The 24040-nt window shown below is 45.5% G+C and overlaps 1 protein-coding gene across 6 annotated transcripts in view; it reads right to left on the bottom strand.

Moving 5' to 3' along the window:
* Window positions 1-24040, bottom strand: part of LOC140077151 (protein Shroom4-like) — a 603736-nt gene that overhangs the window by 46925 nt on the left and 532771 nt on the right. For 5 of the 6 annotated variants that reach the window (XM_072124065.1, XM_072124068.1, XM_072124067.1 and 2 more), the window contains one exon: window positions 18951-19223. The exons of the other annotated variant lie outside the window; for it this stretch is intronic. In XM_072124065.1, the coding sequence (XP_071980166.1) occupies window positions 18951-19223 (273 nt within the window). The remainder of the gene's footprint in view (window positions 1-18950; window positions 19224-24040) is intronic. 6 annotated transcript variants of the gene reach the window in all.

Genomic DNA, 24040 nt, shown 5'->3' with positions numbered 1-24040 from the left:
ATACTACTACTAGGGGGCTGCTGTATACTACTACTAGGGGGCTGCTGTATACTACTACTAGGGGGCTGCTGTATACTACTAGGGGCTGCTGTATACTACTAGGGGCTTGGTGTATGCTACTAGGGGCTTGCTGTATACTACTAGGGGCTTGCTGTATACTACTAGGGGCTGCGGTATACTACTAGGGGGCTGCTGTATACTACTGGAGGCTGGCAGGCTGTATACTACTGGGGGCTGGCAGGCTGTATACAACTGGGGGGGTTTGACCAATGCATTTCCCACCCTCGGCTTATACTCGAGTCAGTAGTTTTTCCCAGTTTTTGGTGGTAAAATTAGGGGTCTCGGCTTATACTCGGGTCGGCTTATACTCGAGTATATACAGTATCTATTTATCCATTCTGATTATGTATCAAAAATCTCTTGATGAAGGAGGCGTTCCGCTTCCGAAACGCGTAGTCCACCCTGATTCTGAAATAAAAAATGGAAAATTGAGCAGCGCGGCCCCAGCCTGTTTTTTACTCTTCCAAACCCCAGTATAGAGACAGGGCCCCCCCACACCCCAGTATAGAGACAGGCCCCCCCCCACACCCCAGTATAGAGACAGGCCCCCCCCACACCCCAGTATAGAGACAGGCCCCCCCCACACCCCAGTATAGAGACAGGGGCCCCCCAAACCCCAGTATAGCGACAGGGCCCCCCCACACCCCAGTATAGAGACAGGGGCCCCCCAAACCCCAGTATAGAGACAGGGCCCCCCCAAACCCCAGTATAGAGACAGGGCCCCCCAAACCCCAGTATAGAGACAGGGCCCCCCACACCCCAGTATAGACAGACACACACAGGGTCTTCCACTTATCAACACATCACCGACTGGCAGGCGCAGTAGCGCCGCCATCAGTTAGGCCCGGCCTGCGCCGCTATCAGTTAGGCCTGGTTTCTCCGGTACTCCGGTGGGCCAGTCCGACGCTGGTTTGAACCCATACAAGGTTCCCACAACTTTGTATCTGACAGTTGGTGTGCTTCACATTTTCTTTGTCTATTCCAGGCAAACAACCCACAAAACATTAATTTGTAGGCTACCTTTGGAGGCTTATATTAATTTTAGATTGTTCATACATCCACTAACACACTCACACACACACATAATGATTATTTTAATCTTTTAATAGTTGTGGAATAAAAGTTATATTTTAGTTTGTAAGGGAATGGGTTAACACTGACTGTACAGTATTTGATGGCTGATCTATTAAGTCCCTTCTTTACACTGGTCCACTTTTGCCTTTAAATGAAATGAAATTAGAAATGATATAACACTTCCAAATTTGGCACAAGCTCCATCTAAGCACACATTAATAAACACTGTGCACCAGTTTTGATTATACTGCCAGACTCTGCATACTTAACACTCAAATTGCACATAGTACAGACTGAACTTGTTTTGATATATGTGGGTCAATGTTTCCACCTCATTTTCCACCTCATAGTGGGGATGGCGTTCTTTGGGTCACAGGCATCATTTCTCTACCAACAAACACAATGAGCTATGGCAAAATGAAAGCTGAGCTCTAATTGGATGCTATGGGGAACTAGATAAGTTCCGCTTTTAAACACTTCTGATAAAATTCCACCTATACGTGTTTAAATTTGTTTTATTGTATAAATGTGCATATATATTTTTTAAGAGGAAAAAGGGGCCCCATGCAAAAGTATGCTATGGGACCCAGCCTCTTATAGCTAGCAGTAAACAGGATTGATTTGTGGCTCATCATGGTTTTAAGTTTGTTTAACCCTTTACCACTGTGAGACGTATTTGTATGTCACATGTACCCCTGTACAGAGAGGGCTCCCGGGCTGAAAACACCCACTGTAATACGACACTGATTGCGGGTGTTAAACTTGTAAAAGTTTTGGCAAAGCTGCAGGACTAGAGATGAGTGAGCACTAAAATGCTCAAGTGCTCGTATCGAATAACGAACCCCATTGAAGTCAATGGGAGACTCGAGCATTTTTTACAGAAAGAACACATTAAAAGAACACTAAAGAAGAACACATTGCAGATGTTTGCAGATGTTTTCACTGAAAGAACACATTGAAAGAACCCAGTGAAGAACACATTGCAGATGTTCCGTATCGGAAGACACGCTTGCCGAACGGTGTTCTTCATAATAGTATATGAAGAATTCTTCACACATAATGTTCTTCACATACTATTGTGAAGAACACCGTTCGGAGCGCGTCTTCCGATAAGTTGGCAGATGTTTGGAACATCTGCAATGTGTTCTTCACTGTTCTTTCTGTGCTCGCTCTAGCCTCCACTTCAGCCCCGCTCCTCTCCTCCATGCCCGCTCCGTTTCGCTCCAGCCCCCGCTCCACTCCCCCATGCCCGCTCCCGCCCCCAGTCCACTCCTCCATGCCTGCTCCAGCCCCCAGTCCGCTCCTCCATGCCTGCTCTAGCCCCCGGTCCGCTCCTCCATGCCCGCTCCAGCCCCTGGTCGCTCATCCATGCCCGCTCCAGCCCCCGGTCCGCTCCTCCATGCCTTCTCCAGCCCCGCTCCGCTCCTCCATGCCCGCTCCAGCCTTCGGTCCACTCCTCCATGCCCGTTCCAGCCCCCGCTCAGCTCCACTTCAGCCTCCGCTCCTGCATGCCTGATCCAGCCTCCGCTCTGTGATGCTTGGTGCTCGTGTCTTCGGCTAAGTGTGCAGATGTTCGGAACATCTGCAATCTGTTCTTCACTGTGTTCTTTCACAGTGTTCTTCACTTAAATGATCCTGTGTTCACTGTTATAATTGTATTCTTCACTTTTATTAATTAAATGCTCGATCTCGAGCAGGGGAAATACTCGTCCGAGGAACGAGCCGTTCCGAGTACTCTAATACTCGATCGAGCATGAAGCTCAGACGAGTATACTTGCTCATCTCTATGCAGGACGCATTTTAAACCCGGCGCAGGCATTTGGCTTCAATCGTCATTCCCTGTGTCTTACAAAGACCCAAGACTGTCTGATTTTAACTCATTCATTACAATGTGTTATTTACACATTGTAATAAATGATGTAGTAAGTCTTCATATACTGCCATACTGTAGTATTGGAGTATATGGTAGGATCAATCAGGCAACCTAGAGTTACATGTAAGGTATCACTGCATCCCAAAATGCCCGATCTATCAAAATTTTATAAAGGTATTTTTGTACAGAAGGTTTTAATTTGTGTAAATGTATGAAGACATCATACCGACCCAAACAATAAATTAGACATGTCATTTGGGGCGCACAGTGAAAGCTGTAAAATCCAAGCCCACTAGAATTTCTTTACCAATTTCACTGCATTTGAAACTATTTTCCCGCTTTCCAGTGCACGCCATGGAATATTAAATACGAAGTGCAATTTAATAAGTAGAAAATAAGCCCTAACACAGGTCTCTACATGATGATAAATGAAAATGCAAAAAAAAACCCACTAGGTCTGGTAATATTCTTGGTTGTATGGATTTTGGGGTCATTACGTGTTTAATTATGTTTAAAATACTCTATACTGAATATCTCCTACTAGCCTGGATTCTAAAAGGGGTCAAATCCAACCTATCAAAGAAAGCCAGACTTACACAGATATATTTTTTACAGAAAATATCAAAAGAGTTTATTGATTAAAAACATAAATCAGGGAAGGGACAGACGTTTCTACAGAAATGTCAGCTGGTGCTTACCTATACATCTGGGGACGTGACAGTTAATCAAAACAGTATATGAAAAGTACATAATGAGTAGTTGCAGAAAAAAGTGCTATTGGTCTAAGTGTCAGAAAACCATAGTTAAACCGATGAATTTTCACTAAAAAATGCTAACACGCAATTGAATACAGCGCTGCAATTTGTAAACTACGGTATGTTGGTTACCTGGCACAAGATTTCTCACGCCCTCCCAGTGACTGACACCCCGAAGCGCGTTTCAGCATGCTGCTTTTGTCAAGGGGTAACGTCACTCAGACAGAGGTCATTATTTAAATGCCTAATAGCCAATGGGAGTTGGGAATCCTCACCTGTGTGTGATTAAACAACGCACAGCATTTTTCTGTGCCTTGGACGTCAACCGTGTTCCGGCTCATCTGTCGCGCCGATTACGTTATCCGCTCATGTGACTAATTGCGTCACTGTCAGATCCCCCGTGAATTGCGAGACTTCAGAGTCAGAAGACAGAGGCCCGTCCAGACTCCACGCATACGCACAACACCGGCGCTTCGTAAAGAGGTGTTCGATCCCAAACACTGCATTGTAAGACTAGGTATATGAAAAATATATATATAAAACCATTTTAATATTAATTACTTCCACAAAATAATATTTGTATAGCAGACTTGCATGCCCGAGAGTGCATAATAAATATAACAATATAATAGTACAAACATTTTTTCACTACCATGTACCATGTTCGTAATTGAGATTAATATTTATAAAAAGGACAAAAATACATATCCAGTATAAAAGAGAAGCCAATATCATAAAATACTATATAGTGTAACTAGAAATATACTCAGAATCCATAAAATTGTATCCGTGCCATAATGATATTGACACATTAATAGTAGATGACGGTGCATGGAGTAAAATACCCCTTGCACTACATCATCCACTTAAGTGTCGTTTTAACTCATATTTATGCTTTTATATCAAGGTGAACTTGTGCTGGGAAGTACACTGAGGGAGGGAAGTGCAGACAGTGAAAGGAAATAATTTTTTTCTAAAAGGGGTCAATAGGGTGGGTGATAGGGTAAGACTGTTAAGGCTTTACACCCCCTGCAGTGCCAAAATGAACAGGTCTGAAGAATCCTTCCCAGCCCTACATCAGCAATGGGTATTGTATATTGGTATGGTGAGATGTATTGTGTAAAGGGGGGTCTGCACCACTAGACCACAAGACTGTAGGTAGTTTTTCTTGGTGCATGTTCTACCCTTGTCTTTTCTGTACAACCCCATGAATGCTGAGATATTATGGTTGAGTTGTTGCCGTCTTGTGTTCTTAGTAAGTGTCTTTTTTTTTTGCACTCTGGTAAATAGAGGTGTTGTTTGAATATCGCTTGAGCAGGTACAAGGAGTATTTTAGACTTTTTTCAATAAAAGTAATATTTTAGATATTACCATATTGCTGCAACATTTTGTATTCTCTGTGGTAAGAAGAAGAATGTATTTTATACATTAGGAATTTTTGCTGATAATTTCTTAAGAATAATAATCTTTATTTGTATAGTGCCATCAAATTCCGTAGCGCTTTACAAATCATAGGGGATATATACAAATATAATATTACATTACGGATTACAAACATTCATATTGAACAATAGGAGTAGGGGCCCTACTTGCAAGAGCTTACATTCTATGAGGATGAAGGGGGTGACACAAGAGGCAAAAACTTGTTTAATCCAGCCATTATTTATAAGGGGACAATATAAAATAATTGATTAATAAAAATTCTTCTGCTTGAACCAGTCATCAGCTGCCAGGTCCAAGGTGAAAGTGACTGCAGAGAAGCCTGGAGCTAGGTATATATCTGGTGTTTGCCGGATAAGCAACTGGCGGAGGACATAGGATAGAGTAGTAAAGAGATAGTTAAAATTTCATGCAGTTAGTGTGATAGGCCTTCCTAAAAAGAAGAGTTTTAAAGGACCTTTTTGGAACTTTGGAAGGTGTGTATTATTCTGGGGAAGGGCGTTCCAGAGAATTGGTGCGGCTTGGGAGAATTCCTGGAGACGTGCATGAGAGGTTCTAATTAAGGCAGAGATTAGTTGAATATCACTGGCAGATCAAAGAGCACAATTTCGGCAATAGACTAAGATGAGAGAAAAAAGGTAGGGAGGTGCAGCATCATGCAGAGCTTTGTGGATGAGGGTTATTATTTTAAACTGAATTTGGAAGGAGACAAGCAGCCAATGCAGTGACTGGCACATACTTAGAGGCATCCGTGTAGTGTTTGGTCTAAAATATAAGCCTGGCTGCTGCATTAAGAATAGATTGTAGAGGAGAGTGTTTAGTCAGTGAAAGACTGATTAGTAGGGAGTTACAGTAGTCCAGTCGAGAGTGAATCATAGCAACAAACAGTGGCATAACTAGGAATGAGTGGGCCCCATAGCAAAGTTTTGGCTGGGGTCCCCTCCAACCATAGGTCCTAAATTTTACATAGGGGTTTCCATTATCTTTTTCTATTATGGAGGAGATTAACAGAGACCGGCAGTAGATGAAGCTCTGCAGGAGATTTCCTTCTACTGTATTAATAGCTGTAATAATAATGCTAGCGGCTGCACAGGTTTCTCTGTTATAAGTAATGGTAGCAGTTCAGGCGCTGGGGGAGGGGCTTCTATTTACTGCTCTCCGTTATTCTCCATAATGGAAGAAGATAAAGGAAACCAATCATGGCCGCTCCTGCTCAGTACCAGTGTATGGGCCATGTCTCCTCATCACTAACTAGTCAGGAGGTTTAACACTGCTGAGCCACTAGCTGCAAAAAAAGCAGGTTAAGGGTTAAATCTCTGGACTCCTTGCTTCATTTTACTAAAGTTACTTATAAGCAGGAACAGGAGCAGCAGAACAAGCGCCAGCCGCTGCAGAATCCCCCAATACACACGCCGACCGCTACAAAACTTCCAATACATGCGCCATTCGCCGCAAACCCCCCAATACACGCGCCAAGTACCACAGAACCCCCAATACACACGCCAACTACTGCAGAACCCCCCCAATACACGAGCCAACTAGCGCAGAACCCCCCCAATACACTAACCAACTACCGCAGAACAACCCAATACACGAGCCAACTTCCGCAGAACCCCCCCCAATACATGAGCCAACTGCCGCAGAACCCCCCCCAATACACGAGCCAACTGCCGCAGAACCTCCCAATACACGCGCCAACTGCCGCAGAACCTCCCAATACAAGCGCCGGATGCCGCAGAACCTCCCAATACAAGCGCCAGATGCCGCAGAACCTCCCAATACAAGCGCCAGATGCCGCAGAACCTCCCAATACAAGCGCCAACTGCCACAGAACCTCCCAATACAAGCGCCAGATGCCGCAGAACCTCCCAATACACGCGCTAACTGCCGCAGAACCTCCCAATACACGAGCCAACTACCACAGAACCCCCCAATACACGAGCCAACTCCCGCAGAACCTCCCAATACACGCGCTAACTGCCGCAGAACCTCCCAATACAAGTGCCAGATGCCACAGAACCTCCCAATACAAGCACCAGATGCCGCAGAACCTCCCAATACACGCGCCAACTGCCACAGAACCTCCCAATACAAGCGCCAGATGCCGCAGAACCTCCCAATACACGCGCCAACTGCCACAGAACCTCCCAATACAAGCGCCAGATGCCGCAGAACCTCCCAATACAAGCGCCAGATGCCGCAGAACCTTCCAATACAAGCGCCAGATGCCGCAGAACCTCCCAATACAAGCGCCAGATGCCGCAGAACCTCCCAATACAAGCGCCAGATGCCGCAGAACCTCCCAATACAAGCGCCAGATGCCGCAGAACCTCCCAATACCAGCACCAGATGCCGCAGAACCTCCCAATACACACACAAGCCAACTACCGCAGAACCCCCCAAACCATGAGCCAGCTGCTGCAGAACCACTGCTCCACATTTATTACTGACTGCTCCACATTTATTACTGACTGCTCCACATTTATTACTGACTGCTCCATAATTTTGTCCTGGGTCCTAGATACACATGTCAGCTGCTGCAGAACCTCATATTAATGAAGAAATGCAGTGTTGGGGTAAGATAAGTGGGGATGATGACAGGTGAGGAGAGCTTCTTAGCTGCTCCTGCACACAGGGGACACTAAGGGGTTAAGGCAGAGTGTGAGGAGACACTGGGGGGAGGGAGAACTTATCTCTGGCTGATTAGGGTCTGCTATGGAGGAGGCTGCTGCTTCTCTGCAGCCAGGGGGAAAGAGGCCCGGAACACATAGCCGAGTACGGGCCCATGCAACTGCTACTGGGCCCATGCAACTGCTACGAGCCCCGTAGCAACTGCTACGTCTGCTACGGCTGTAGTTACGCCCCTGGCAACAAATAGCATTCTAGAGGTTTCAGTTGTCAGAAATGGTCGGATTCTGGAGATGTTTCTTTGATGCATGTGGCAACAGTGAGCAAGAGATTGAATATACAGTGCAAAGGAAAGGTCGGAATCAAGCACAACCCCAAGACAGTGGCCCTGCTGCCTTGATGTTATAGTGACCCCAAAGACCGAAATGGAGAGAACAGGATTTGGTCGGTTAGTAGATGGTGGAAAGATAAGGAGTTCAGTCTTAGAAATATTAAGTTTCAAGAAGAGAGAGGACATGATGTTAAGCTATAAAGACGACGTGTGGAGGCAGCTATAAAGACGACGTGTGGAGGCAGCTATAAAGACGACGTGTGGAGGCAGCTATAAAGACGACGTGTGGAGGCTGCTATAAAGACGACGTGTGGAGGCTGCTATGGAGATAATTAAATTGGGATAGTGCCTGTATGTGGCAGTCCAAAAATGTTTTCAAAACAGAGGACCAGGTAGATGGCCCTCCAGAAAAATTAAATACATAGAGTACCTGTATGTGGCGCTCCCAAAACATTTGCAATACTGAGGACCGTGAATGTGGCCCTCCATAAAAATGTAATACATACAGTACTATAGCTAGAGCCCTGGCAAAAAATAGCCAGTTGCCTCTGCTTTAGTGTACAAAGAGGAGGAGAAGGAGGACAATAAGGAGGAGGAGTGCATACATAAGAATTATTCAGGTTGAGCTGCTTTCACCTGGTGGAGAATGAAAATCATGAGAAATCCATGCTTGATTCATCTTGATAAGCGTCAGCCTGTCAGTCGACAGGCGTGTACACTTATAGGTGATGATGCCACAAGCTGCACTGAAAACCCGCTCTGACAACACGTTAGCGGCAGGGCAGGCAAGAACCTCCAAGGCATACAGGGCTCGTTGGGGCCAGATGTCCAGATTTGAAACCCAGTAGTTGTAGGGAGCTGTGTGATCATTTAGGACGATGGTCAGCTATGTACTCCCTCACCATCTTTCTGTAAAGATCAGCCCTACTCTGCCGAGACTGGGGACAGATGACAGTGTCTTGCTGGGGTGACATAAAACTGGCAAAGGCCTTGTAAAGCGTACCCCTGCCAGTGCTGGACAAGCTGCCTGCTCGCCTACTCTCCCTTGCTACTTGTCCCTCAGACGATAGTGGTGTCAGATGGGAAAGACTGTTTCAGCTTGTGCACCAGGGCCTGCTGGTATTCATGCACTCTCAGACTCCTTTCCTCTACAGGGATGACAGTGGAAAGATTTTGCTTGTACGGTGGGTCCAGGAGAGTGAATACCCAGTAATCAGTGCTAGAAAAAATTCTTCGAACGTGAGGGTCACGGGATAGGCAGCCTAGCATAAAATCTGCCAAATGCGCAAGAATTTACTCCCCTCACTGGCCTGGCTCTCCATTTCCTCCTCCAACTCCTTTTCTTCTGCCCATACACGCTGAACAGTTAATAAGGACTAAACAATGGTCCCCGCTTCTGTCTTGCCGACATTCTCCTCCTCTTCCTCCTCCACCTGCTCCGAAACGCGCTGAGAAACAGACCGGAGGGTGCTCTGGCTATCAACAAGGGAATCATCTACCCCATCACTTGTGACGTGCGCAAAGCTTCCGACTTCATGCTGACCAGAGAGTTTTTCAACAGGCCAAGCAGCAGCTGAGTAGCTTTGAGGAGTCAACACAGATGTTCAGCGGCGATGCTGCCATCAACAGCCTCAGGCTGTTGATGGCAGCATCGCCGCTGAACATCTGTGTTGACTCCTCAAAACTACTCAGCACCTGACAGATATCAGACATCCACGTCCACTCCTCATTGTAGACTTGAGGAAGCTGACTGACCTGACTACCAGTTCTGGTGGAAGTTGACATCTGGCAGTCTACAATCGCTATGTGCTGCTGGTAAACTCTGGATAACATGGTCAGTGTTGAATTCCACCTCGTGGGCACGTCGCCCTGAGAGAGGCAGCATCTGTGCTGGACTTCCTGAAATGCGCACAGATGCGGCGCACCTTCGTGAGCAAATCAGACAGATTGGGTTATGTCTTGAGGAACCGCTGAACTATCAAATTGAACACATGGGCCAGGCATGGCACATGTGTCAGTCTGCCGAGTTGCAGAGCCGCCACCAGGTAACGGCCGTTGTCACACACAACCATGCCTGGCTTAAGGTTCAACGGTACCAGCCACAGATCAGTCTGCGCCGTGATTCCCTGTAATAGCTCTTGGGCGGTGTGCCTTTTATCGCCTAGGCTCAGCAGTTTGAGCACCGCCTGCTGTCGCTTAGCGACAGCACTGCTGCTGCGCCTAGAGCTACTTACTGATGTTGCCATGCCCACGGATGGTAATTTGGAGAAGGAGGTGGAGGATGGCTGGGAGCAGGAGGAGGCATAGAAGGCCTGAGAGACCATGACCAAGGTAGGACCAGCAATCCTCGGCGTCGGCAGTATATAAGCGGCCCCAGGGTCAGACTTGATCCCAACCTCCACCAAGTTAACCCAATGTGCCATCAGTGATATATAGTGGCCCTCCCAGCAGCACTCGTGCACGTGTCCGTGGTTAGGTGGACCTTGTCAGAAACGGCGTTGGTCAGGGCACAGATGATGTTGTCTGACACGTGCTGGTGCAGGGCTAGGACGGCACATCGTGAAAAGTAGTGACGGCTAGGGACCGAATACTGAGGTGCGGCTTCCGCCATAAGGTTGCGTAAGGCCTCGGTCTCTACCAGCCTATAGGGCAGCATCTCCAGGCTCAGTTATTTGGAGATGTGGACGTTGAGGGCTTGGTGCATGGAGACATTGGTGGACGCTGTGGAGGATCGTGGAGGCGAAGGTATGGTTTTCGAGCGGGAGGTGTTTGTCCCGGGGTCCTGGGCAGGGGGCTGACTAGCAAAGGCAGCAAATGACAGAGGGGAAGGAGTAGTGGTGGGCCCGGCCGGAGGTGAACGGCCTTGGTTCCATTGAGTGGGGTGTTTAGCACTCATATGCCTGAACATACTGGTGGTGGTTAAGCTAGTAGTGGTGGAGCCCCTGCTGATGCTGGTGTGGCACAGGTTGCACACTACAGTCCGTCGGTCATCCGCTGTTTCTTTAAAGAACCTCCAGACTTGAGAACATCTATCCCTCGCCACGGAAGCTTCACTACGTGAAACATTTGGCGCTGATGCACCAGATCTGGCCCTGCATCTCCATCTGGCACCACCACTTCCAACCTGTTCTGGTACAGGACTCGCTTCCGTTTCAGAAGCACTGTCTTCACCCGGCCTATCAACCCAGCTTGGGTCTGTCACCTCATCATCCACCGATCCTTCAGTCTGCTCCCCCCTCGGACTTCCTGCCCTGACAACAACTTCACCACTGTCTGACAGCCGTGTCTCCTCACCGTCCGACACCTCTTTACAAACTTCTTCCACTACATCAACGATGTCATCATCACCCACAGACTGCGACCGTTGGAAAACCTGGGCATCGGGAAAGAGCTCAGCAGTAACCTGAGAAGTGGTTTGTGACTCTGGGAAAGGTCCAGAAAACAGTTCCTCAGAGTATGCTGGATCAAATTCCAAATTTTCCTGGGAGGGGGCAGACTGCGGGGAAGGAGGTTGAGGTCGAGAAGTGCTCACTTGAGTAACATGGACTGCATGGAAGACTGACTGGTGGACAAATGACTTGAAGCATTGTCCGCAATCCACGACATCACCTGTTCGAACTGTTGTGGCCTCAACAGTGCTCTACTATGATTCCCAGTAAGTTGACACATGAAGCTACGGAGTGTAGCTCTGCGGCGATCCCCTGCTCCCTCATCAGCAGGTAGTGTCTCACCCCGCCGAGGACCACAGCCTCTGACCCCTGCGGTAATTGGATGCCCACGCCCATGCCCTCATCCTCTACCTCTAGCCCTCGGGTTCAACATTTTCCAAATAAAAGTCTATTTTATAGACAAAAGAGAAATATAAACTGTAAATTTTTTTTGGTAATTTTTTTTTATGTTTGTTTGTATTTTTTGGGATTTATAGAAGAACAAAACATGCAGTAGAAATCAGACAGCAACCTCAGAAGATGATTGCTTTGGCTAGTTTCTAACCAACACAGACAATTTTTTTAAAATGTCCCAGTATTGATGTGAACAAAAGACCGTATTTGATTACGCCACACGTGACGTACAGTACGCTTCATTGGCAGAGAGAATATGGATTGGGATTTCTGGAGGCTAGCTTGCTAAGCAGTAGCAGGCAGTCTAAGCTAGATGAAATTGCATTTGCACCACTGACAGCACACAAAAGGATTTTGTGCTGTGACTTTCACTTACACTTTTGAAAAAAAAAAAAAAAAAATCATCAGGCTGTGCCTAATTCAATCAAACCCCCCATAAATTGTCCCACTTAGCTGTTTGAAATGGATATGTGTGTCACGAAGAGCCAAAAATAAAGTTCGCAAGTCTCCCTGCAAATTCGTCACAATATGGTAGTAGCTGCACTACTAGTGCCAGTAAGCCCAACCACAAGCAAATAAAAAATAACGCTATTGTAGCCCTAACAAGGGCTGTTGGTTTCTTGTAGAATCACTCCTGCCCAACACTAATCTAATAGAACACCCTAATGCAGTGGTGGCGAACCTATGGCACGGGTGCCAGAGGTGGCACTCGGAGCCCTCTCTGTGGGCACCCAGGCCAACACCCAGAACAAAGGTCACCATTCAGGACTCCTCCTCCTGCAGTCACAGGCAGCCCAGGATATGCCACGCTCACCACTATTTTAAAGTGACTTGAAGTGCAAAAGGTGATTACAGAGCTGGATTATCATTGTAACCCCTTCCCAGGGCCTGTGATTCATACTGTTAAGGAGACCCTAAAGGGAAGCTTCCATAATAATCCAAATTTCTCCATCTTTCTACTGTATTGGCGTCTTCAGGACACCAATAAGTTCTAATCTATGACGCAGCAGGGAGCAGTAAGTTACTTTAAATTGGCATTTGGCACTTTGTGAAAAATATGTGGCTTTTGGTTGTAGTTTGGGCACTCAGTCTCCAAAAGATTTGCCATCACTGCCCTAATGCTATCCCTGACCACCAGCAGCTCTATCCCTAACGGCATCCAGGCAGAGAATTATCCGAGCAGTGCGGCCAGTGGCTAGTATATTCCAGGGTCACCTGATTAGGCCAGTCAACCACTGCTATCGACATGTAAGTATACCACGTGATGCTGGGTGTACGGAAGAGTCTCCTGGCTTGTTATTGGCTCTGTTTCTGGCCGCCAAAAATCAAAACGGCGGGGAATGCCATTTTCTACAGCTGGCAAAATATTCGTCCGAGCAACGAGCAGTTGCGAGTACGCTAATGCTCCAACGAGCATCAAGCTCGGACGAGTATGTTCGCTCATCTCTAATTATAGTGGTTAGTAGCCAGGTTTGGACAGGTGAAAGAGAAAATGGGGGACAGGGCAGACTATAAGGTTTCTGTGAGTATTCTGTGAGTATTAATAGCACTTGGGTTCCGGAATGAGCGATGGGTGGAAGGATTCTGAGAAGGTGAAGGATTATTAAGGATTACCTCTTGTGTCACCCCCTTCAAAGCATGTAAGCTCTTGCAAGCATGGCTCTCACTCCTATTGTTCCATATGACTGTTCGTACTCTGTGTGTTTGTATATTCCCCCTGTGATATGTAAAGCACTGCTTCTCTACCAATGTCAGTGCCAATATATCTGCAATTATAGACAAAAGCAATAAATGTTTTCTACTACCCACTGGGTAAATGTGGTTCATAACATTGTCATGCTGCCGTTCTGCTGGCTTTATACTCCTTTGCCTCCTCCTCCACTGTGTCCTTAGCCACCATAATACAATGTACAAAATCCTGCACTTGTGATTCCGCTCCCCCGTATATAAAGTGGTTTAAAGACCTGCTACTGATATGGGGGGGGGGGGATGATTCTGAATCAAAAGTCCAACAATGTGTACAAAATGATACTTTTTGGATATCACTTTACACGCTTACATACATACTTCATGTGTCGCCTTTTATTAAACCTACTGCTACTAATTCCATTTTACAAGCTTCTTTCTGCCATCATGTCATTAAAAGTTTACCAGTAGGATAACTTAATAATCTGTGCTCTTGATGCATAATCACATGACTACAACTGCGGGTAATTTAAACTCACCTGTATCACGCTATGCCCTAAATAAGGAGTTTTTCCAAAACGCTTAGGCTAGGAGTGGTGGTTGTGTGCGTTTCCTATGCTGTGATTCACATGGATTTTAAAAAGGTGAAAAAAAGGAGTTGCTATTTTTATTGAATTTTACTGGATTGTTTTGTGAGCTGGATTTTGTCTAATTTCCCCTACTATCAACATGGAACAAAGATTATCCGTGCTCCACTACACCATGCTACAAATATAGCCACAGCGTCCTTAGGTGAGCAAACTCTAATTTACTAATTTACACTATATATAAATATATGTTTTTTATTATATCATAAATGATTACAGGGAATACCAGGGAATTAATGGTTAATAATGCCTCCCACCCTTTGATGTCATCCTGGTTGCTCTGAACACTGACCTGCTGCATGCATAAACAGTTCACCAAGTATATCACAAAATTGGAATCACAGGTCATAAAGTTTCCCTGTACAGTTTGAAGTGAAAGAGGTACTTTTACCTGTCATTCCAATTTTGTGATCTACATTTTTTTGTGGTATAATTTTGTGATATATGCAGCCACCAGTATGTGGGCCGTATTACCCAGTCACTAATGGATATTGATAAAAAATGACATTTTTTTTTACAACAGATTCTAGACAGCTACATTCAACGCACTACAGGACTTTTGATAGCATTCGAACTATACCAATACATCACATTCCATCAGAGCTTTTGGACCGTCAATCTGCTCTAAATAAAAAAGCATCATATTTGTTTTATAAAATTGCATACATTAGTCTCTGAGCTACTAGAAATCTAATGGAACTATATGAGGTCATTGACCTATAGGGATAGATTATATATATATATATATATATATATATTGCCTTGCGAAAGTATTCAGCCCCCTTGAACTTTTCTACTTTTTGCCACATTTCAGGCTTCAAACATAAAGATATAAAATTGCAATATTTTCGTGAAGAATCAACAACAAGTGGGACACAATTGTGAAGTTGAACAAAATGTATTGGATATTTTAAACTTTTGTTAAAATTACCGTATATACTTGTGTATAAGCCAAGTTTTTCAGCACAAAAATTGTGTTGGAAAAGCTTAAAGGGGACCTACCACCACGATTCTACATATAAAGGTAGAACGGGTGGTAGGTGGATGAATGGGACGTAAGGATAGCCCTTTTTGGGCTACTGGCCCTTTATTTAAGTGGCTACTGGGACGTGGAGTAGCCGGACATGAGGCTACTAGTCACGGCTACTCCACGCCCCAGTAGCCTCCTTTCTCCGCCTACCAGGTAATCTTCGGCATGCAGCCCCTCGTAGCTGCGCGCCCTCGTCCGAGTACCCGGCGTTCTGCGCATGCGATATTCGCACTCTGGCACGCAGCTACGAGGAGCTGCGCGCCAAAGATTACCTGGGAGGCGGAGGAACAAGGCTACTGGGGCGTGTAGTAGCCGTGACTAGTAGCCTCATGTCCGGCTACTCCACGCCCCAGTAGCCGCTTAAATAAATTAGCATATAAACTCATTAAAGTTTACAAAAGGATAGCCGGGATGTAAGGATTAGCCCAAAAAGGGCTATCCTTACGTCCCATTCATCCACCTACCACCCGTTCTACCTTTATAGGTAGAATCGCGGTGGTAGGTGCCCTTTAACTCGGCTTATACACGAGTCACTGGAGATGCAGGCTATGTAAAATGAACGATAATCAATGATAGAGGCAGCAGGGAAGTGTTTTGCTGCTCACCTCTGTGCTTCCGGTACACAGCAAACACGTGACGGCTGCACTGTAGCGGCCCCGCGCTAAGGACAAGAGGGATGAATGAGTGCAGTGCTCCGGCAAACATGTTAAGGTCTATAGTATGGCAGAGGTGCAGAGTGCCACCGCTCAAAGAGAACAAGTGCATGGCGCCTGTGTTACTGGAGCAGGGCCCCAGCAGTGTGACAGGAGCATGAAAGGAGGTCCGAGGTGGTGTCTAATGAAGATGTACCCGTGGCTGTAATCGAGCCTCACACTATGGGGGAAAATGGGAACAAAAGGGAGTCCGGAGCACCTGATGGCAGAGCTCCTGCGCCATCCATCTCCTTACTACAAAAGGAGAAGTTTTTTTCAGGCCACGATCGTGCCGTTGGGGACTTTAACACAGCCTTGAAGTCTACTACAGAGGAAAGCTATCAGCTGCATAGCGCTGACCATTGGCTGTTCAAGCAAGCCCAGAAAGCTGTAGCTAGAGCAGAAGCTGTCCTGGAGAGTACAGTATGTGAACTGAGAGTTAACATCTGCTGAGCAGTATTCTCCCTCAGCAATAGTTGTTTCCCCTAAAAATATGAAAGATTAAGAAAAATCTTAAATCTTAAGTTTTCCCAGTTATTTGTGGTAAAATTAGGGGCCTTGGCTTATATTCGGGTCGACTTATACTCAAGTATATACGGCAATAAACTAAAAGAAGGGTCTCCCTTAATTGCAGTGCCACTTTTTGCTGTGATTACAGTTGCAAGTCGCTTGGGATATGTCTCTATTAATTTTGCACATTGAGAGACTGAAATTCTTGCCCAGCTCAGTGAGGTTGGATGAAAAGTGAGCAGCAGTTTTCAGCTCTTTCCACAGATTCTCAATTGGATTCAGGTCTGGACCATGACTTTGCTATTGTAACACCTGTATACTATTATTTGTGAACCTTTCAGTTTCAGATTTTGGTTTATGTTTGGGATCATTGTCCTGTCCCAGTCAGGTTTTCTTCCAGAATGGTCCTATATATTGCATCATCCATGTTCCCATCAAGTTTAAGCATGCTTTTAAACCGAACATATCAGTAGGCATTGTAGGCAATGAGTTCGATTTTGGTTTCATCTGACCAGAGCACCTTCTTCCACATGTTTGGTTTGTCTTCCACGTGGCTTGTGGAAAACTTTAAACAAGACTTTTAATCGATATCTTTGAGAAATGGCTTTCCATAAAGGACAAATCTGCAGTGTGGTCCTGATTGTTGTCCTATGGACACACTCTCCCACCTCAACTGTAGATATCTTGTCTGTATCTCAGTCTTCTCCTTGCTTAAAATGAAAGTTTAGAGGGACAGCCAGGTCTTCCATTTCAATATGATTGCTTTCACAGTGCTCCTTGGAATGATTAAAGTTTCTGAAAACTTTTTTTATACAAATCTGGCTTTAAACTTCTCCTGGTGTGTTCCTGAATACTTTTGCAATATATATATATATATATATATATATATTGGTATATTGAATGCAGGACTGTCTCCTGTTCCAATGGCTTGCTACTCTTCAAATTATTACACGCCTATAATCAAGCTATCCACAAGGAGAGCCTCCACCAATCTATTGGCAGCAGATTGTATATATTTTACATTTGATTCCTGCATATTGATGCCGAAACAGAATCTGGATTGATTAAACTTCAAGTAGTGTGGCATCAAAAGAAGACACTTTCCACACAAAGCTTGCAACAACCAACAAGTTGAATCAGGTGTGGAATTATCAGGATGTTCACATATCTGTGTTGGATGCCATAGACTCACTTTGTCGGTCTACTTATGGCCAAGTGTTGTTGTCTGTTGTAATGCAATACTGCCACCCCCATGATGCAATATGGCAGTCATGCCACCACCATTTGCCAGACTGCTACCAATATCTCCTCTGTTGGTGCCTTCCATTCCATTATGGCCACTGTGACTGCACCACTATGGTCTCTCTATAAGGCATTACTGCCCTCATGCTGTTATCTCTAATCACTCCTTAGGTTCTCATATGTCCAAACTTTTCCAAGCTTAATAGTTCAGTGTTTGGGTTGAAACAAACTTGTTGGTAATACCACCATAAAATGTATCACTTGTCTGATGACATGTTGAGTGATTTTAAATTCTTTTATTTTTGTTGAAATACCCCACTCTGTGTGAAACACCACCATAAAACACAATCTTCTCTTAAGTGAGCCCCCAGGGATGATAAGCAAAATATTTTGATCCAGTCCCACCAGTGGCATAACTAGAGTCCACTGGGCCCCAGGACAAAATTCCTACTGGCCCCCCCTCCCCCAATTATACATGAAAAAAAAAACCCCAAAACCCTTTCTGAAAACCGACATTTCAGTGATTATTACATATTCTGCCCTCCACAATTTATCATTTAATATTCTGTCCCCCCATAATGAATTATTTCATATTCTGCCCCCACAATTAATTATTTAATATTCTGTACCCCCCCCCCTGTCCGATGGGCCCGGTCTCAATGGCGACCGCTGCGACCGTGGTTGCTACGCCACTGAGTCCCACCCTAAAGTAAAGGAGATTACTGGAAAACTGATTGAGGACCTTCTCTTTCTTTGCCACTTTGAATTCCTACAATCACCCCTTACTCAGATTTGTTGTGAAGATGATTCACCGATTTTTGGAAGAGCCCATTTTTGGAAGAGCCTATAAGGATCTCTGGGCTACTCAGCCTACCACTTTGATTAAGCAACTCCCCTTTATATCGGTGTAATTCCTTTACATTCAGTTCCAACCCCCCTTTTCCCTCCCCTTCTTTATCTCCTTTCTCTCTTTCTTCTTCTCCTGCTCATGGCATGCACATTCTTTAGCATCATTGTGTCATGTTACTTGTGTTAAATGATTTAAAAATAAATGTTTGGAAAAAAAAAAACAGCAAAAAGTATGTCACAAAAATGTTAGCATTGCCCTGAAAGGACACACAAGTTTTATTAAACTTTTACCTTTTCTTCTGCAGTGGGTTCTGGGTCTTTACAGTTCAATGCACTCTCTACCCTACTCATCCGTCCAGACAGTGACAACAGTAAGATGACCACCTTGTCCATGTCGCCAATAAAGATTCGAAACTTATCAAACTCATTAGGTTTGCAAACACTTTTTAATAGTTTCTCCAACTCACACCCAAGGCTTGCATTGGCGTTAAAGTCCTCCTGAAGTTCTAGCTGTGCTTCTTGGAGGACAGAAAGTTTTCTACTAATGCTTTCTATTAGCTGCACCTGTTTTTAAAAAGAAAACAAAAAAAAACATAATAGTTGGAAAATAGCAGACAAAGGCAAAATGATTTTAAATTGACCCTACAGACTCACTGGAATGCGACACAGAGATAATGCTGACTGCACGATTGAAATAGAAGGAAAAGAGCTCTGACTCCTGTCCGGAGATATCTTCTCATCTATCCATATCGAACATATCTATCTCATTTCCATTTAAAGGAAATCTACCCTTTGCTTTTATGCATTATGAACCAAACATACCTTGAGAATTCTGTAGCTACAATGAAGTAGGCACATATCTTGTTTAATCCCTGAACCTAGTGGTTTTGCTGAAAAAACTATGACTAACTCCTTCTCCTCACCCTAATTATACAGTGCTTCAACTTTGTCCTACTCAGCATAAGCCGAGAACATGTCATCACTGTGTTGTCCATGACAGGCAGAAGTAATCAAAGTTAATTAGTACTGTCTGGACAGTTCGGGAAGCTCAGTGTGTAATGTGCTTACGTAGGCATCCAGCTTTCCTAAGGTCCTGAATTTTATAATTGTTTTTTGAGCAAAACCACATGATTTAGGGATTAAACAATATATTTTTGCCTCAGTGTAGATACAGCATTCTCAAGGTATGATTGGTTCATAAGGGATAAAAACAAATGGTAGATTTTCTTTAAACCTTATAACTATCTATTGCAGCATTATATTCAAAATGCATAAGAAAAATGCAGAAGCAAAATTATTTTAAATTGACCCTACAAACTCACTGGGATACAACACAGAGATGATGCTGGCAGCAGAATTGAGATCGAAGGATAAGACCTCCACCTCTTGAGCAGAGACATCTTCTCATCTATCCGTCTTGAATAGAGATGAGCGAGCACTAAAATGCTCGGGTGCTCATTATTCGAGATGAACTTTTCCTGATGCTCGAGTGCTCGTCTCGAATAACGAACCCCATTGAAGTCAATGGGAGACTCGAGCATTTTTCAAGGGGACCAAGGGTCTGCACAGGGAAGCTTGGCTAAACACCTGGAAACCTCAGAAAATTATGGAAACACCACGGAAATGGACAGGAAACAGCAGGGGCAGCATGCATGGATGCCTCTGAGGCTGCTTAATCGCACCATTATGCCAAAATTATGGGCAACAGCATGGCGATGACAGAGTGACCGAATGAGGCTAGATAGCATCTAAAACATCCAATAATTGACCCTGACACTATAGAAGACGGCATGCAGAGGCAGCGGCACCAGCGGCAGGCTAAAGAGTGTCATGGCGACATACCCTAAATGGACTCAGGATTCAAACCAATGGGTAGCAGAGAGGAACCAAAGGAGGTAAGCAAGAAGCGCTGAAATGATTTCCTATGTGAACAAAAGGTTGACGGTATATTTAGTCGATAACACAGCATGGTGGCGACATAGTGACCAAGTTCCATAACGTATCTGGTAAAACACCCGAAAAATGAGCCTGACACAGCTCGTTTGATAAGGGGACGACATGTGGAGGCAGCCATGGAGACGACCTCCATGATTAAGAGTGACAGTATGGGGCATCCATATTGCTTCTATGATTGAAACTTCAGTTCCATTATGTATCTGGTGAAACACCCAAAAATTCTGCCTGACACAGCTCGTTTGATAAGGGGATGATGTGCTGTATATCCTCTCGTGCTCCAGTGTAGTGGTGTTCTTATAAGTTTGGGTTATGGCGGGTGAGGGGAATGTAAACAGATGCGCAAGAAGCGCTGAAATAATATCGGTAAATGATAAAAGTTTGCCAGTATATTTTGTGGATAACATAGCAGGGTGGCGACAAAAGGAGGCAAAGTAGGCCTGAGAGACCTGGACCGAGGTAGGCCCCGCAATCCTCGGCGTCGGCAGTATATGACCAGCCCCAGGGTAAGACTCGGTCCCAGCCTCCACCAAGTTAACCCAATGTGCCGTCAGCGATATATAGTGGCACTGCCCGGCAGCACTCGTCCACGTGTCTGTGTTCAGGTGGACCTTTTCAGAAATGGCGTTGGTCAGGGCACAGATGATGTTGTCTGACACGTGCTGGTGCAGGGCTGGGACAGCACATCGGGAAAAGTAGTGGCGGCTGGGGACCGAATACCGAGGGGCGGCCGCCGCCATGAGGTTGCGAAAGGCCTCGGTCTCTACCAGCCTATAGGGCAGCATCTCCAGGCTAAGCAGTTTGGAGATCTGGATGTTGAGGGCTTGGGCGTGTGGGTGGGTTGCACTGTACTTCCTCTTGTGCTCCAGCGTCTGGGGTATGGAGAGCTGAATGCTGCGCATGGAGATATTGGTGGATACTGTGGAGGATCGTGGAGGCGAAGGTGTGGTTTTCGCATGGAAGGTGTTTGGGCCGGGGTCCTGGGCAGGGGGCTGACTAGCAGAGGCAGCAGGTGACACAGGGGAAGGAGCAGTGGTGTGCCCGGCCGGAGGTGAACGGCCTTGGTTCCATTGAATGGGGTGTTTAGCATTCATATGCCTGCGCATACTGGTGGTAGTTAAGCTAGTAGTGGTGGAACCCCTGCTGAGGCACAGGTTGCACACCACAGTCCGTCAGTCATCAGCTGTTTCTTTAAAGAACCTCCAGACTTCTGAAAATCTAGCCAACACCACGGGAGCTTCACTATGTGAAACATTTGGCGCTGATGCACCAGCTCTGGCCCTGCCTTTCCGTCTGGCCCCACCACTGCCTCTTCCAACCTGTTCTCGTCTAGGACTCGCCTCCGTCTCAGAAGCACTGTGTTCACCAGGCCTATCAACCCAGCTTGGGTCTATTACCTCATTATCCTCCGATCCCTCAGTCTGCTCCCCCCCTCGGACTTCCTGCCCTGACAACAACTTCACCACTGTCTGACAACCGTGTCTCCTCATCGTCCGACACCTCTTTACACACTTCTTCCACTAGGTCAACGATGTCATCATCACCCACAGACTGCGACCGGTGGAAAACCTGGGCATCGGAAAAGAGCTCAGCAGCAACCGGACAAGTGGTTTGTGACTCTGGGAAGGGTCCAGAAAACAGTTCCTCAGAGTATGCCGGTTCAAATGCTAGACTGGGGGGAAGGAGGCTGAGGTAGAGGAGTGCTGATTTCGGTGACATGGGTGGACTGCGTGGAAGACTGACTGGTGGACAAATGGCTAGAAGCATTGTCCGCAATCCACGACATCACCTGTTCGCACTGTTCTGGCCTCAACAGTGCTCTACCAGTAACTTGAGACATGAACCTAGGGAGTGTAGCTCTGCGGCGCTCCCCTGCTCCCTCATCAGCAGGTGGTGTCTCACTCCGCCCAGGACCACCTGAATCAGACCAGCCAACCACTGCTATCGACGTGTAAGGGTACCACGTCATGCTGGGTGGAGTGCAGAGTCTCCTGGCTTGTGATTGGCTCTGTTTCTGGCCGCCAAAAATCAAAACGGCGGGAGATGCCATTTTCTCGAGCTGGCGAAGTATTCGTCCGAGCAACAAGCAGTTACGAGTACGCTAATGCGCGAACGAGCATCAAGCTCGGACGAGTGTGTTCGCTCATCTCTTGTCTTGAACATATCTTTCTCATTTCCATTTAATCTTTACATCTATCTATTGTTGCATTATTTTTAGTACAATCCTCAGTGGCTGCAGAATTTCGTAGTATATACTTCATCTGCAGCAGAACATCATAATGCAACTTTAGATGCTGCAGCACATTTTAGAATACACCAGGCCTGCTGTAGTACATTATATATATGTAAAAGGAATTTCCCATCATTGCATTTGTGCATTTGCCCACCAACCAAGAATGTGGCTATGGTTACCTTACTGATCCCCATTTAATTTTGTTGGCCCCACCAATAACCAACCAACAAAATTTTTTTTCCCCCAGAATAGCTTTAATTCCCATTCCACCCGGGGTATTACTGATAGCTACAGTATTGGTGATGGTTGACAAAAGCTTGGCAGATGTGGCAACAGTGTGAGACATGGTCAGTGATCTGAGGTAGCAGATTAGACTGTGAAAGTCCATAAAACAGGTACACACAAATAAACAACTTAGTAGTACACTTGCTACCAGTATACCTGTAAACTGTCAGCATAAATTGACCTTATAATCTACTTTTGTTGTAAACGATCTTTACACCTTCCAATCATGTTTCTTACATAGCCCAGAGTGGAATATCACCCAGAAAATCAACTTAGAAGTGAGATGTAAATTGGTTGTATAAAGTCATGGGGCAGGACATTCTTAGGCCACATTTACACAATTGTTATTTATAGTGCAGCATTAATTCCATGTTGGTGTACAAGCGATAAGGGATTCACATACATTACATTAAGACAAGAACAAATGAAAGTACAAATACAGAACTACAAAACCACTTGTTTTCTGATAACTGGATCAGGAAACAAGTGGAGGGAGGACCCTGCACATATGTGAGGTTAGATGGGTAGATGGAGATACGAGGTTAGTGAGTAGAGCAGTGCAGTTATTGGCTCACATTTCTTTACATCTTTGCGCTTTTGGCTCCCGTATTTAATTCTCAGCACTGTACTAGTACGGAGTAAGCGCACGGTGTAAATCTGATGTCACCATGTGACATGACATGGTCATTTTGCCGTGACACTCGGGTGACGGAGACAGGAGAACCTCTTGCTGACGTCACCCAGCCAATCAGATCAGTCACCCCCGGGCAAACGATGTGATTGGCCAGTCAATAGCAGTGTTTTGGGGGGAAAAGTGAATTTCAGCTTCTTCCCACTCTCCGGTGGCAACATTTTGGTTTGATATTGCTGGAGAGAGGATCAGAGCGTTACTGTGTACACCAAAGCACTA

This window comes from Engystomops pustulosus, chromosome 9 (assembly GCF_040894005.1).
Source record: "Engystomops pustulosus chromosome 9, aEngPut4.maternal, whole genome shotgun sequence".
NCBI lineage: Eukaryota > Metazoa > Chordata > Amphibia > Anura > Leptodactylidae > Engystomops > Engystomops pustulosus.
Note: the sequence above shows the minus strand (reverse complement) of the source record. Positions and strands in the feature narration are given on the sequence as shown.